Genomic DNA, 14,946 nt, shown 5'->3' with positions numbered 1-14,946 from the left:
GCTTTAATGAGCTTTGATTTTGATTTAAATTATACTTCTTAACAGCAACAAAAAAAGGATACCGTATTTTTGTAAATCTGCATGATTTATTATTAATTTATTTATATATAGTACAAAACTCAATTTTACATACATTTTTCGTAAGATTCAAAAATCGAAAAAAAAACATTTTCAAAAAGTCAGAATTTTCTTAGCCCACTGTTTTAAATTTTTTTCCGGCAAATGTTGTAAAAAGACACCAGATTTGACTTAAAAAAAAAGCCCTTCTGTCAGCCCTGTTTTTTAACCGTTTCTATTGTTGGGTTTTTCGGGCGTGGTCGCGGTCAACAATAACAATAATTTTTGGACAGTGCAACTACTATAAATAAATTTTGCATATGCAAGCAAAGAAAAAAAAACGATGCAATTGATATTTGATTATGGCACGAACTTTAAACTAAGTTCTACTTCCACCTGTGTGTGTGTGTGTGTGTGTGTGTGTGTGTGTGTGTGTGTGTGTGTGTGTGTGTGTGTGTGTGTGTATGTGTATGGACTGTGTGTGGAGTCTGTTTATATCCCATTGATTAAATACACTGCAAAAACAGCAACAAATTAACATTATGCAAATGGAATTCATGACAATGGAACTTGTTTCGTTTTCGATTGCACTTTAAAATTTATGCGAGCTTAACAAACGACACTCGAAAGCTATCAGATCTATTAAAACATGATCCACACAATGATTTAGCATATTAATCAGTTAATAGGAAAGAACTTGAAAGAATTTTGATTGTGATTATTATGCAAACTGTGATAGGAAACCTTAGACACGCTTATTTGTTATCTTAAAATTTATATTATTTAATATATTATTATTGTACAATCTTAGTTCTAAGCCTTAGGCTCTTAGTCTGGTTATCGGTGATTGTGATTATTTGTAGACCCAGTACTTGAAAAGTATAACAGTATTGCCATAATGTTGACATAACACAAATAACACCAACTTAAATGCATATTTGATGAGTTTTGTTAAGATATCTCAAAAAACAAAAAACTTTTTCATACTAAAATTTGAATTTCGACTGAGCGTCTCTACGGCAGCTATATGATATAGTGGTCCGATTTGAACCAAATTAAGACAGGATGTATAATACTAACACAGATTTATATTGTGTCAGATTGGTCGAGATATCTATAAAAACCAAGAAGTTTTTCATACTAAAACTTTATTTTCGATGCATCGTTCCTATGGCAGCTATATGATATAGTAGTCCAATCCAAACCTACCTACCAAGTTTAAAGTCTCTAGCTCTTATGGTCTCTGAGATCGACGCATTATACCCTTTTTTGCTGTTTTTTTATTTTATGTTTGTATTTAAAATAATATTATATTCATTTTTTTTACTATAAAGAATAAGTACAGGGTCTTTCATAGTCCGGCTCTCTCGACTGCAGCCCTTTCTACCAGTTAATCAGTAAATTGTCCAATCATCATGTCATATCAATTTTTAAATGATAATTCAGTTGCTGTTCTTAAACCATTATTCTGCATTAAAAATATGAGCTTACATAAACTCTTCTCATTCAGTTAGTTAATCTTTTCCAAATTTAGTAGTTTACTTAAGCTTTTAGTGTGTGTTCCCAACGTCTTTAAAAACATTGCAGTTTATCTGAAAGTTGGCTAATTAAGGCAGATGCTTGTCGACAGTTGGCAATAACTTTTTATAATCCAAAGCGACTTTTTGCCATTGTTTGGATCAGCAAAAATTTTGTTTAATGACTAAACTTAAAGCTCAACAATAGAGAGGGGGAGGGTAAAAGTGGATAGGGGGTCTAATATCGCAAAGCTTTCGACTTAACTCGTTCACAAACAGCAACCGCAGCAAATCTGCATATTATACGAGCTATCTGCCCCTGAAATTTCCACCCCCTCACAGCCAAAATGAAGCTTTTCTGGGAAATGACGCCTCAAACAGTTTGGCTTGGAAACTTGTGCACGTTTTCCCACATTTATCAGGATAACAAAATCTTTCATCTAGCTGAAAATATATAGCGAAAGCAAAGCGAAAAATCCATTTGCATATGAGCAGAGTGAGAGGGAAAAAACATAGAGAAAGAGAGAGAGAGCGACATACGCTTCTAATTAATGTTAATGAAACTTATTAAGAATTACAAGGGAAGAAGTAAGAAAAGCAGTAGCATGAAATGAGCGAGGGAAAAACGTAGAAAGGGAAAGAAAAAAATAGCAGGAAAATGTCGGAAAAGTTTCGAAAGGTGAGAGCGCTCATTAAGTCCCTGTAGCTATATATTGAAACAGTTCGTTATTATATTTATATATCTGTCAGATACATTTGTATCTGCAAGTTACATTTGTATCTATAGCATGTGTGTGTGTGTGTGTGTGTGTGTGTCTGGCTGCCATTTAAATTTAGCTTTTCCTCAATTGCGTGTTATTGTTTTTTGCTTTGCACTTGACTCTCGTTTAGCTGCCACTCAAAAACAACAACAGCAACAACAATAACAAGTGTTGCAAGTTGCAACACACCCACAGCTAGCAATAAAAAAACACATGTTGCACGCGTATCCAATGGATTCAATCGTTTACAGTGTTTGCTAAACTGTAAACACTTTAAATAGAAATTGTTTTCTATGTTTGTCGTTTTTTCTTATCAATAACGAGTTAACTCTTTAACTGATAAGCAGATGTCCCAAATAACACTGAACACATACTAACGGAATAAATTTCAATTGACTCATTCACATGAGACAAAAGTGTCTGAGCAATAACAAGTGAAAATAACACTTTTGTACACGCTTCCAAAATACAATCTGTAATTAAGAGGAAAACAAATAAGTTTGTAGTCATTTAAAATGTATACAGAAAAGACTCCTTGGAATATTTTTGTGCAAAAATTGTATGAAAAGCCTATAAGAAAACAATAAACAATAAAAACATATCACATATATTTTTAAAATATAAATTGATTATTAAATTTCGTTCAGTTTATTGCATGTGTGCGAAAAAAATAACATTAATTTGATAGACAATCTTAAATTAGTAATCAACATTTGCGGCCTCTACTGATAAAAGTAATCAGTATTGATTTTTGAATGCTTTTCGTTGACAATTGTCTTGTGTTTTGGCTCATTAAATTATCACAATTGAATTAAGTACTTCATAAAAACATTTCAATGCTGCAATGAATTATTTATGGCTATTTATAAATGGTTCGCCATTAGGAAAGGCCTTCTTAACCTCCCCTCGCTTTCTGCTTGAACTTTGACTGAGATTTAAAGTCAATTTATTGGTTCGTTGCTGATAATGGCCCTCAGCAAACAACAACAAAACACTCACTTGTAATTTATATAGCAAATATTAGGATTGTAAGGAACCCGAGAACTTGTGGCATCGCGCAGAAACCAAACCCCACCCTACAGCCTGGTTAGCCCAAAACTTTGCATAAATTTACCGACAATTTAAAAGGTCGTCGGAAACAGGCTAAGCAACAAGGAAAACAAAAACAAAAACAACAACAGAAGACAGAGAAAAGGCTGCCAAAAGCACCAAGTTAACTGCATAAGAAGCCTGTTAATAATTCAGAACGTGTCTAAGACTCACCTCCCTTTATTTTCTTGGCCAACATCCCAAAAGTGTCAACATCCCTTCGACAGTGCAAATTCTCCTATTATATGCAAATTTTTCACTCCAAAAAGTAACTTGCCACAAAATGAGCTACATAAATTGTCCAGGCGTTGCTTTTGATTTTTCATTGCATTAGGATACAGGGCAAAAAGTGATCTTGGTATTTAAATGGCTTGTTGACAGCATAAATATGTTGTATGCATTTATTTAGTATTTATTTTCAAAGTATGCAAATTTTTGTTGGAAATTTTTCAACTGTGATATTTGTAAAAATTTATATTTAAACAAATATACAATGTTTTGATTTTTTTCGTTATCACAATCTCAAATATGGAAAATTTGGACTCCACTTGAGACTTAATATGCACTTCAACTGAAAAGCTCATGAAACTGAAATGAAATTGTTGTCATGGAAACTGGTTTTCAAGTGGAAGATAATTATGATAGTGAAATGCATTAAAGCTATAGAAAGAGGCTTGATAGTAAGAGACTAATGTCTGATAAAGTTCTTGAGCTCTTTTGATTGTAATATCTCTAGAAATATTATACTAGGAATCCCGGAGAACAGTTAAGATTTTGTAAAATTAAAACCAAAAATATTAATAAAATCCTTGATAAAACATACATTATCCTTTCCTACTTTTGTTAAATTGCTTTTAGTCAACTTCTAATAATAAAAAAATTTTCATTTATATTTTCTAAAACTCTATCTAATAAAAAAAAATGTACAAATAAAAGTATAACTTTAATTTTTATTTCCAAGTTTTTTTTTTATTAATTTCTGTTTCGATAAATGATATTTTTAACAAAATATATTTTAAACTAAATCTTAAAAAAAATTATGATTTTATAACTAAATTTAAATTTTGAATTTACTATAATTACTTGAAGTCTTTTTTTAATATACTTAAAAGCAATTTAAAACTATAATTTAACTTAAATTTATCTTTTATCGTTCTCTTTTTATTTTACTTATAAATTGCAGGGTATTTGTGTTGCTTTGCAGCTCGTTTAATGCTACTTTTGGGTCCACAGCTTGTTTATTACCCAAATGCTCCTGAATTATGTCGTTTGCATGTCCTTTTTAGTAGACAGCACAGCTTGTGGGCCACTTAGCCTAAGCAGGCTAACTGACAGACCGACGGACATATCGCGTTTCCTTTCCACTTTTCTTTATATATTTTATTTTTCTACTTTTATCGCCTGCTGTTAATAATCACGCGCCGTTGTCTCCCTGCTGCCACTTTTTTAGGGCGTGTCCTTGGGCTTTTCTTCGTCTTTCTACATTCTTCTTTGAGCCCCCAAGGTCCAGAGTTTGCTTAATGGTGTTCTATCTAATTGTAAGCAAATTAAAATCGCTCGTGCCTCCCAAAGATGCACAAAGACATGTTCTAGACAAGGTTTTCGTGCCAAACACACACACACACACACACACACACAGACAGGCTTTATCGCTGGCAAAGGATATATGGCAATATGTAAGTGCCACTTTTCTTTTCTTTTTCTTTTTTTTTTGGGGCACAAAGCTGAACATATTTTTTGTGCAGATTTTTCAAGGCGTTGGCAGCTGGCTTTTGCGGTCGCTTCTATTTTCTTGTTTTTTTTTCCCGCATTTTCTCCACACTATTTTCTTTAATGTGTGTAAAGTGAATTTTTTATGCATATAAAAATATTTTCTTGCTGCTTTTCTCATCACATCTATTTTGATAGAGAATTCCCATGCGAGAAATAACACATATTGATGGCAGTCTTTGTGTTAAGTTTTCAGTTTATCTGTAGTTTAATGAGACTTTATGTAATTGCTTAATTCTGTTTTACGACTGCTTTTCATTTACGTCGAGAGTGTCTTAAAATTGTGTGTAGTAGTTAGCATAAGGTGTTAAGTGTAAACTGCATTTAAGTGTAGTTTAACTTTACAGTTTTAATGTTGGACGTTTGAGAACACTGTAAGACAATATAAACCTTAAAAAAAAAAAACAATTCTTTTAAAAAAAGCTTAAATTATAATGTTATTTAATTTTAATGCAAATCAAAAAAGTAGAATTAAATTGTATTTCTTAAAAAAAAAAGGATTTATTTTTTATGTATATTTATTATATTTTTAAAATATTCCTGCTGTTAACTGCTATTGGCATTTTTGCCGCAGGCAGAGAATGAAATGGATTAAAATAAAATGCCTTTTAAAACTGAAGGTCTCGTCTCTAATTACAGTTTAATTATAACTTGCATTTTCAATTAAGCAGTTTCCCACACATTAATTGTTTTAGTTACCTTTGCAAATAACTTGCCTCTTGGCCATGTAAACTACTTGAAAATTGGCAATAAACATGCGTTTACGTTGCGTATACGTAATGTTGTTTTGTGTGCTCGTACACATACGCCCCGTTGCCCATTAAGACAATAATTCAAATGTGTTTTAGCTAAATGCGACGCATAATTCCCACAACGTGCATTTCGACTCTGGGGTCAACATACCTAAATGGGTCATAAAACATATAATCTATAGACCTCGTTGAATAAAAGGGCCTAAAGAGGGGAGCAGACAGAGAGAGAGAAAGTCTGGAGCAGAGAGATAGAGAACAAAAGCGACATAGAGCGTGGGCAAATTTATAAAGATAACCAAAGTTTGTGTGCGATTCTTTACAGATGGCTAACATAATGTTGGCCATGTTTATAAGCCGTAAAACATATAGCCTCCCCCTTCCTTGATTTTTCCACCCACATTTGACTGTATTTTTTTTATCGTTTTTTACTTGAATTATGACTGCGCGACAAATTGTTGAAAACGCTTTGCACTTGTTCATGTTTCTTTCTTACTTTTTGATTTGTGCTCGGAAATCCATTTAATTTTCTAGTACACGTTTCTTCCTCTCTCTCTTTCTGTATTAATATCTATTCGACAACTTTGCTGTCTATTTGTGTTAGAGTGTGTGTGTGTGTGTGTGCTGATATACATATACCGCATACTAATTTTAGTCTGTCTGCTTTTCTTATTTTTTTTTCGTTTTTATCTGCTTTTGACTTGTGCGAAAACATTTCGTTGATATATATATATATTTTTTTTTGAGTTAATCTTTTGCTCTGTCGATTCTTCTTCTTTTGGTTTACCTGCTCTCTCTCTCTCTCTCTCACATTTCCCGTATATAAATATTTATTTTTTCGTAGAAATTTCTATTTACTCTTTTGCCAAAAAATAACAAGCATAAAATAAATGTTTTACGGCTAATTTATTAGTTTTCTTTTTTTTTTTTGTTTTGTTTTAATTTTTTATTTATAGAATTTTATCGACAGGGCTTCTTCGTCTCTGTGTATATAAAATACTATACGAAATAAATATTGCTGTTGAGCTCTAGTTTCAACTGTTGTTTTTATTGCAAAATGCGGTTAGATTCTTTTATCTCGTTTCAAATTCTAATGCCATGAATCATCTAGTCAGAAGCATAAATCGTTAGAGCACATGAGGGAGAATGAGAGACGAGAAAGAGGGGGAGAAAGAGGGGGACAATGAGTGAGATTTTTTATTGCAATTTCTTGTTTTATTTATGTTGTGTCTGTTTTATTTCACATAAAAAGCAAGCTTGAAAGTTCAATTACTATTTATTGGCAAATGTGTTGATGGAATTGCACAAACATTCTCTTTTCATTCATCATCTCATATGCTATGAGTATATATATATGATTGTTTACCTTAATTACACATTCAGCGTCAGTCAAAAGCGTTAACAGCCTTAACAGCAACAAAGGCAGCAACAACAACGACAACAACAACAATAAGTGCATGAAAGGGTTCGCTTGGTTGAGTTCTCAGCATGCGACACTTGACACGCGACTCTTGTTGCCCACTGTCAGGACAATGAAAGCAAAACCGAGAAAGCGACAGAGAAAAAGCGTAGAAGAAGGGGAAGAAGAAGAATAAAGGGTATGAGAATGCAAGCACTGTAAACATTATTGTGTGGGTTTATTCTCGGTCTGCTCTTTAGTTTGCAATTTGTACAGCAGAAGCAATTCCACATAATGAAATCTACAAAATTTCCACAATATTTCATGCTTTTCAAGTTAAAATTTTGTATGCATGCTGTTATATTTTTTGTTAAATTTTTGGTTAGTTTACATTTTCTAGAACACCCCTGATTGACAATTTGTTTTAAAACAGAAATTTACCACAGCGCCTAAAAGTATGCAATGCTTTTTGTGATGCAATTTAGTTAAAGTACATTAAATATATCTAATTTTTTAATAGTAAATAAAACTCTGTTTATCAGGTGTGTTCTTCAAAATTATAACAGCGCTAGAGCAACCCAAAAGCAATTGTTGGGTGTTTCGGAATCTTCAGAGATTTCTGGAACACACCTGTATAGTAGAAAATATACTAAACTTAATTATGAGAAGCTTTTTTATATTATTTAATTCTGAATAAAATAGTGAAATTAAAATAACGCAAGTTTTATTATAATTTTTATTAATTTTATTTTAATTTCATTGGAGTTCTGTAAATTCTATTTACAATATTTTTGATTTTTAAATATAATAGAATTATAATTATTTTAAGCTCTGCTTTTGTTTAGCTTCAATATAAAAATTGCGTCTTAAGTTTGGCTTTCGAAGGTTTCATTTTATAGCAATTTCAATGGAGTAAGAGATATATAATTTAAGTTTAACTAAAGTTTGCGTCTAAAAGTATGCATTATTTGCTTTATTTTTCTTTTGACTGAATTGTGGCGAAAGAGATTTGTGGAATAGGATGTGCCTAGAAACTATGAACCGGCACGTTTACTACACTTGCACTGTTTATTGTTATTATCTAGGCTGCTTGGCAGCTCAGTATCTCATTGCCTGTTCCCCTTTCTTCCTAATAGGCAGTTTGAGCTATGCTCCCCCCTCCCTTCTACCTTATTCTTTCTCCGTCTATTTGCTCCTGCCACAACTGGAAGCTCTTTTGTCAGCGCAACTCAGTTGAATTGAGTTGAGTTGGATTTTGGCTGAGAGTTCTGTTTGCCTCGCCATTTTAGTGGCGTGTGGCAACATTGTTGTTGTTGTAGTTGAAGCGATTCGTGCAACATGTCGCATTGCTCAAAGAAAACAACGCCTCTGTGGAGAAATATGTATAACTTGCGATGACTTTTGTTGCCCTTTAAAGTTGCCCCCAAACACAAATTAACTTGCAACCAAGTGGCGACAGGTGTAATTTAAAAAATTACATTTTCCTTTTTGTTTTCATTCTCATTTTTATGTAAAGCCATAAGCTGAGCCAACAACAACACAAACAACAGCGAATCATTGTGATTTCAATTTACTTTTGGGCTGATCATAAATACAAAACTTTTGCCATTTTGGCCAGACTGAAAAATCTGTGGCCTACTTCTTTGGGTGCTCACTGTCTGTTGTCGAAGCTTGTTAAATTCATGTCCCTGCTCAAAACTTGGCCGACAGTTGTTGGCCAACTCAATTTGCCAAGTCTTGCATTTTATTAGCAATTTTGGTTTTGGTTTTTATTTAGTTTTTATGTTTTTTTTTTGCACCTTTTATCATTTGTCAAACTGTCGATTTTCTCAATGGCGACCCTAGAAAAAGCTGTCAATTTGTCTGATTTCTCGCCCTCTCTTTTACTCTCCTTCTACCTCCCTCTATTCACAATTCAAGTGCAAACAGAAATCACAAATCACAACTCAGAAATCCGAATTCCCGCAGCAACAAAAGGAATAAATATGCAATATGATTTATGATTTATATGGTTGGGAAGGGGCTGTAAACTAAAGGGTTTTTACTATAGGGGCTGTTCAATCAACCGATTTCTCATTTATTTGCTATTTAAATTTCAATTACTCACGTGCCCCTTTGCGACCTTGAAAAATTGCGAGTTTGTTGAATTATTGAAATGCTTGATTGAAGCTGAGCGTAAAATCCAATCAGTAAACACAGATACTCACACACACACACACACACACACACACACAGATGTACGTAACGATAGAAAGCTGCACGCTCAGATCAAATTATGCAATTGCCTTTTTTTTTGTCGACGGTTGGAGAATTTATAAATAAATAAATGAGTGGAAAATGGTTTAAAATTGTTAGAAATTGCAATTTAAAAGTTAAAATGTAGTATTAGTTTCACGAAAGCGAATTGCAAAATAAATAAAATGTATTCATTGAATTTAATAAAAATGCCAGCGATATTATTGAATTACGTTTAGAAATTTCAATATAAAATTCAATTAAAATAAAAATAAATACGAGCGCTTAAAAATGTTTCTAAACTTCAACATAAATAAATACAACGTAGATAATTGAATTTCAGCGTTCCGAGTATCATTTAAAGTATTTATTTAAAGCAATTACAAATATATAAAACTATTAATAAATAATATTATAAATAATTAAAAATAAATTGAATATAAATTCAGACCTCAAGTTAGCTAAAATAATAATAAAATAATAATAAATAATAAATATTCATATGAATATAAAATTTACACATATTAAATAAATGTAAATAACAAATAACTAGAAACTCCAATTTAAAAATTACAACGCCGATTTGATTAAGAAATAAGATACTTTTTGAGTTTTACTTGAAAACAAATTTTATCGATTTAACCTGTAGTCTAAAGCAATTTTATATAAAATTTGAATTGAAATTCGAAACAGGCACCATAATCTCAAGCGTATAAGTTCTTATAACAATTTATTTTGCCGTCATTTTGTTGCCCTGCTTCCAACTGGAGTTGTGAGTTCATCTTTGTCGAAGTACGAGGAAAATGACAAGGTAAACAGTTTGTGAGTTTCGATTGTATTTTTGCCTTTCTCCCAACTGAATTCGAATAATAAAAAGAAGAAAATGAGAGCAGGAAACTTTTCAGTTGTTGTGCGTGTGCGATTGCTCATACGCAACGTTGGCCGCCAAATATAATAAAAAACTAAAGGAAAAAAAATGGTAGAAAATTACGAATATATAAAAGTTGTTGAGCAGAAAAGTGGGCGTGAAATGTGGGCGTAAAGCGTGCGTTGAGTTGAGGTGGATTTCAGGTCTAGCTCTATAGCAATTTATTCGCTCTATATGTGTTCTATGCTCTGCCGTATCATCATTTAATATTGCTGTAGGTAACGCATGATGTTGCCACATTTTGTGGCATTTGCTGTTTCGTTATGGGAAGCACGTGATTTCGCTGGGGAGCATTTTAACTTAATTAGGAACGGTTGAAGCATGCAAGACTGACAGACGGACAGACAGACAGACAGACAGACAGACAGACAGACAGACAGCCTGACACACACACGCGCACAGATTGATGTAATCCTCTAGAGTTGTCGGAGGCTTATATAAATATTTACGTTATATTACCGCCGAGTGTTTTTGGCAGTCAAAAGATCTATAGCCAATTTAAGCCACAATCAATAAGCCAAAATGGAGTCATTAATGTTAACTTAACCATCTCATTCACTCACTCATACTTACACTCTCTCTCTCTTTCTCTTTCTTTATTCTTAACAGCACAGAAATTTTGCCTCGTCTACGAATTCCTCGGATGATGAGCAAAAAAAACTGGAGAAGCACAAAAAGGAAACGCCAACAAGTGGTAAGAGAATATCTTAAATATTTATTTTGTAAATATTTGGCTTTAATACGAAAATTGATTGGGAGTCAAGAGCTGAGAGCTTGTTAGCCTTATTAGTTTCGGGTACAAATGATTTGAGCTATTTCCACGTAATTTTACAGAGGTCAGCTCAAATAAGAATGTGAAAAAGAATAAGAATAATAAAGAGAAAGAGATTAAAGTTGTGTGGGAACATTGTGCTGAGTGCCAATCAAAAGTGAAACGTTTTAAAGATTTGGAATACAAACATAGACCCGGCGATGATTTGGCCATTAGAGCTGCAAACTTTATGAAAAATTACAAGCACAAAGTAATGATGAAAAATTACGAGGCCTACAAGAAGAAACAAGAGTTGGAAGAAGTCCGAGCTAAAATCCATCGAGAAATTAGGGCAGCTGACGTCAAAATCGCAATGCAAAATAAAATTGATAAAATTAAAAAATGGAAAGTGAAAAAACCTAGTAAGTAATTTTAATTAATTGGCAACTATCGTTTAACTATGCCCATGCTTCAAACAGAATCTGGCAGCAAGAGTCTAAAGGAAATGAAAAAAATTGTATGGAACGTATTCAAATGGAAGAAACCAACTCAAGAAAAAGCTAGCAAGATGTAGCCAAAAAAAAATAATACGCAAGTCAAGAAATTTCAAAGCAATACAAAAACCAAAATCAGATTCAAAGGCATCAAAATTGACAACAATGCGAAACAAGTATTAAACATTTAATTAAATAATAATATATTCAAAATTAATGTGCAGTCAGAGTTAATGAAATATGGCTTTTGCTGTTGAGATGTCTGATTTCAGACATTGAGACAGCAAAATCCAAATTTTATCGATTAAAAAAGCCACAGTTGTTATTATATAAATAAACAAAAAAATAGAAAACAACAAAAAATTACCATTTTTTTAACCGAAACCAGAATCCTGACCTAAAAATCCCTTTTGGAATCGAATTTAAATTTTGTTAAACTTGATTCTGAGACGTTTAATTCTTCGGTAAAAAATATTGTCAAAATTAAGATGCTAGGTCAGATTTTAGACTAACTTCGAACAGTCATAACTTTTGAAAAACTTAACCGATTTTCAAGCGGAATATCATTTTCATCATTATTTGGCCTCTAAATTGAATCTGCATCAAAAGCTTACCAACTTAAAAAATTTTATTTTTTGGTCATCATTGTGAATTTTTTCCATACTTACCCCTTGACATTTTTTTCGAAAACTTCAAAATCGCATAACTTTGCCAAAACTTGACCGATTTTCAAGCGGAATATCATTTTCATCATTATTTGGCTTTTAAATTGATTCTGCATCAAAATTTTACTAACATAAAAAATTTAATTTTTTGGTCATCACTGTGAATTTTTTCCATACTTACCCCTTGACATTTTTTCGAAAACTTCAACATCGCATAACTTTGCCAAAATTTGACCGATTTTCAAGCGAAATATCATTTTCATCATTATTTGGCCTCTCAATTAATTCTGCATCAAAATTTTACAAGCGTAAAAAATTTAATTGGACTAGAATTTTGACTTGTAAAGTTTTTTTTTTAAAGATTTGACCAATTTCAAACATCCATAACTTTGACCTATTAATTCATTCTGCATTTAAATTTTGTGCATTTAGAAAACATTATTTTATTCGACCATTATTTGGGTTAGTATTTTGTTGCCTACTTCTAGGCGCCAATTTAATTCCAATTGTTTTACAAGTCTATATTCTAATGGATTTAGCATAAATTGTATATTAGCTGATTAGCTTGTTAAATTTGTAATTTATGGCTGCAATTAGCTAAGTCCTTGCCCCACCAACCACTCAAAAAATTAAAACAGCCGCTGCAACTGCAATGTCATCTATAATTAGCAGGTACAAAAATATCTACACTGGCAGCATGTGCAACTCTGAGTTTATAAATAAATTATAAATAATATGCACGCAGCTGTTATAGCTCATTAAATAAATGGTCTGTTTATTTAGTTGTTTAACTTAAATGTACAAAATACAATGGAGCAAAAAATATATTAAAATATTGAGCTCATAATATATGTAGATAATATAGTATTTGGATAATTCTTTGTTTTGGCTTTACCAGTAAAGCTAAGCAACTTATTGGTAAATATGAATATATAGTTTATATGTATTATTATAGTTTAGTTTTTTTACTTATTGTTTACCCCAAAACCAAAAGTCGTTGCTTGGTTGCATTTGAATTGATTTACATTCTATCGTCGAGACTATCGTAGAGTTTTTCATCGTTTGTCTGTCGTCTGTCCAGTGAGTTGACACTCTCCTCTGTCTCTTGTTGCTGTTGCTGTTGCTGTTGTTGTTGCTCTTTAGCTGGATCGTATATCTCGAATTCTTCAAACTCAATCTCATCGTATTTGCGTCGCTCGTAGATACTCTTATCATTTGCCACATAATGCCGCACCACAGTCTTGTCCACAACTGTAGAAGCACTGCTGCTGGCATTGCTCAATCGACGCTCCTGATTTGGCAGTTGAACCGTGGACTCATGAATCTCAATGGGCACTAGGATTTGCTCACGTCCAATGACTTCCGGCTGACAAGTCTTGACGCCTTTTTGTACCTCCTCCTGGCCATCTTGGTGTGGTACGGGCAATTTCTGATTCTTGGCCAGTGTATAGGCCAAATCCACATTTCGATTGCGACATACTTTGCTGTTATTGTTGGGCTTATCACTGCCACGCCCAGCAGCGCCCAACGCACTTAATTCAAGGCGTATGTTCATGGCCTGACTGTGATAAGTTGTTGTTGCTGTTGCTGTTGTTGCCTTCTCCTGTTGTCCATTTGGTGGCATCATCAACATCATCTCACTCTCCTGAGGCATCACATTTATGTGATTATTTACTGTCACTTGTCTTCGAGCTGTCGCCTCGAGAATCTCCTGTGTCGCTGTCTTCCCCACGTTGCCCTGACTGTTAATGGTCACACTTGGATTGCCATCTCCCGTCGGCTGATTGCACTCAAAATGATGGACCATCTTACGCACCATTTCCGTCTCTGTCATGTGGTTCATGTTGCTGTTGCTGTTGTCTCCTTCTTCCGCACCCGCCAACTCCAAGCGACTGCTGCAACTGTTCGACTTGACCAATTTGAATTTAATGCCTGCAAATAAGACAATGATATCCTTTTATACTTGAGAAAAAAATTCCCTTTTAAACAGCCCGTTTTTTCTTGAAATTTACATTAAATTTTACTCGTATTTTTCATCATTAATATCATTTATTCATGAATCTTAAGAATTTATTTAATTACTTAGGTTTTCAATATGAAGCAACTTTACAAATTTACATTAAATTTTACTCGTATTTTTCAATATTCTTTCATAAATCTTAAGAATTTATTTAATTACTTGGGCTTTCAATATAAAACAACCAATTTTTCAGATATTCTATATGTGTTCCCTATTAAACAGCCAATTTTTCCTTAAAATTTACATTAAATTTGACAGGTATTTTTCATTATTAATACCATTAATTTGTGCAATTTAAAGAATTTATTTACTTTATTAGGTTTTTGATATGAAACAGCCAATTTTTTAGATATTCCACATAAAACAGCAAGATTTAAATTTAATAACAATGTAAGCCACTGTCAATCACTTTATTAATTAAATTAAATTATATAAATGGATGTGTTTCGCATTTCATATACTCAGTAATTGATGTCATTTTTAATGAGTGTACCTCAACAAATTTTATCAT

The 14,946-nt window shown here is 32.7% G+C and overlaps 2 protein-coding genes across 3 annotated transcripts in view; one reads left to right on the top strand and one right to left on the bottom strand.

Annotated features, from left to right (window-relative positions):
* The window catches only part of LOC117789033 (calcium uniporter protein, mitochondrial), a 66,676-nt gene that overhangs the window by 5,250 nt on the left and 46,480 nt on the right, over positions 1 to 14,946 (top strand). For both annotated transcript variants that reach the window (XM_034628020.1, XM_034628021.1), the window contains exon 3: positions 11,115 to 11,199. In XM_034628020.1, coding sequence (XP_034483911.1) covers positions 11,115 to 11,199 — 85 coding nt within the window. The remainder of the gene's footprint in view (positions 1 to 11,114; positions 11,200 to 14,946) is intronic.
* LOC117786603 (protein javelin) overlaps positions 13,167 to 14,946 on the bottom strand; it is a 33,803-nt gene continuing 32,023 nt past the window's right edge. The window contains exon 8 of the mRNA XM_034624940.1: positions 13,167 to 14,347. Coding sequence (XP_034480831.1) covers positions 13,437 to 14,347 — 911 coding nt within the window. The 3' untranslated portion in view covers positions 13,167 to 13,436. The remainder of the gene's footprint in view (positions 14,348 to 14,946) is intronic.

This window comes from Drosophila innubila (assembly GCF_004354385.1).
Source record: "Drosophila innubila isolate TH190305 chromosome 3L unlocalized genomic scaffold, UK_Dinn_1.0 0_D_3L, whole genome shotgun sequence".
NCBI classification, from domain to species: Eukaryota; Metazoa; Arthropoda; class Insecta; order Diptera; family Drosophilidae; genus Drosophila; species Drosophila innubila.
This window is presented reverse-complemented; position numbering and strand designations above follow the sequence as displayed.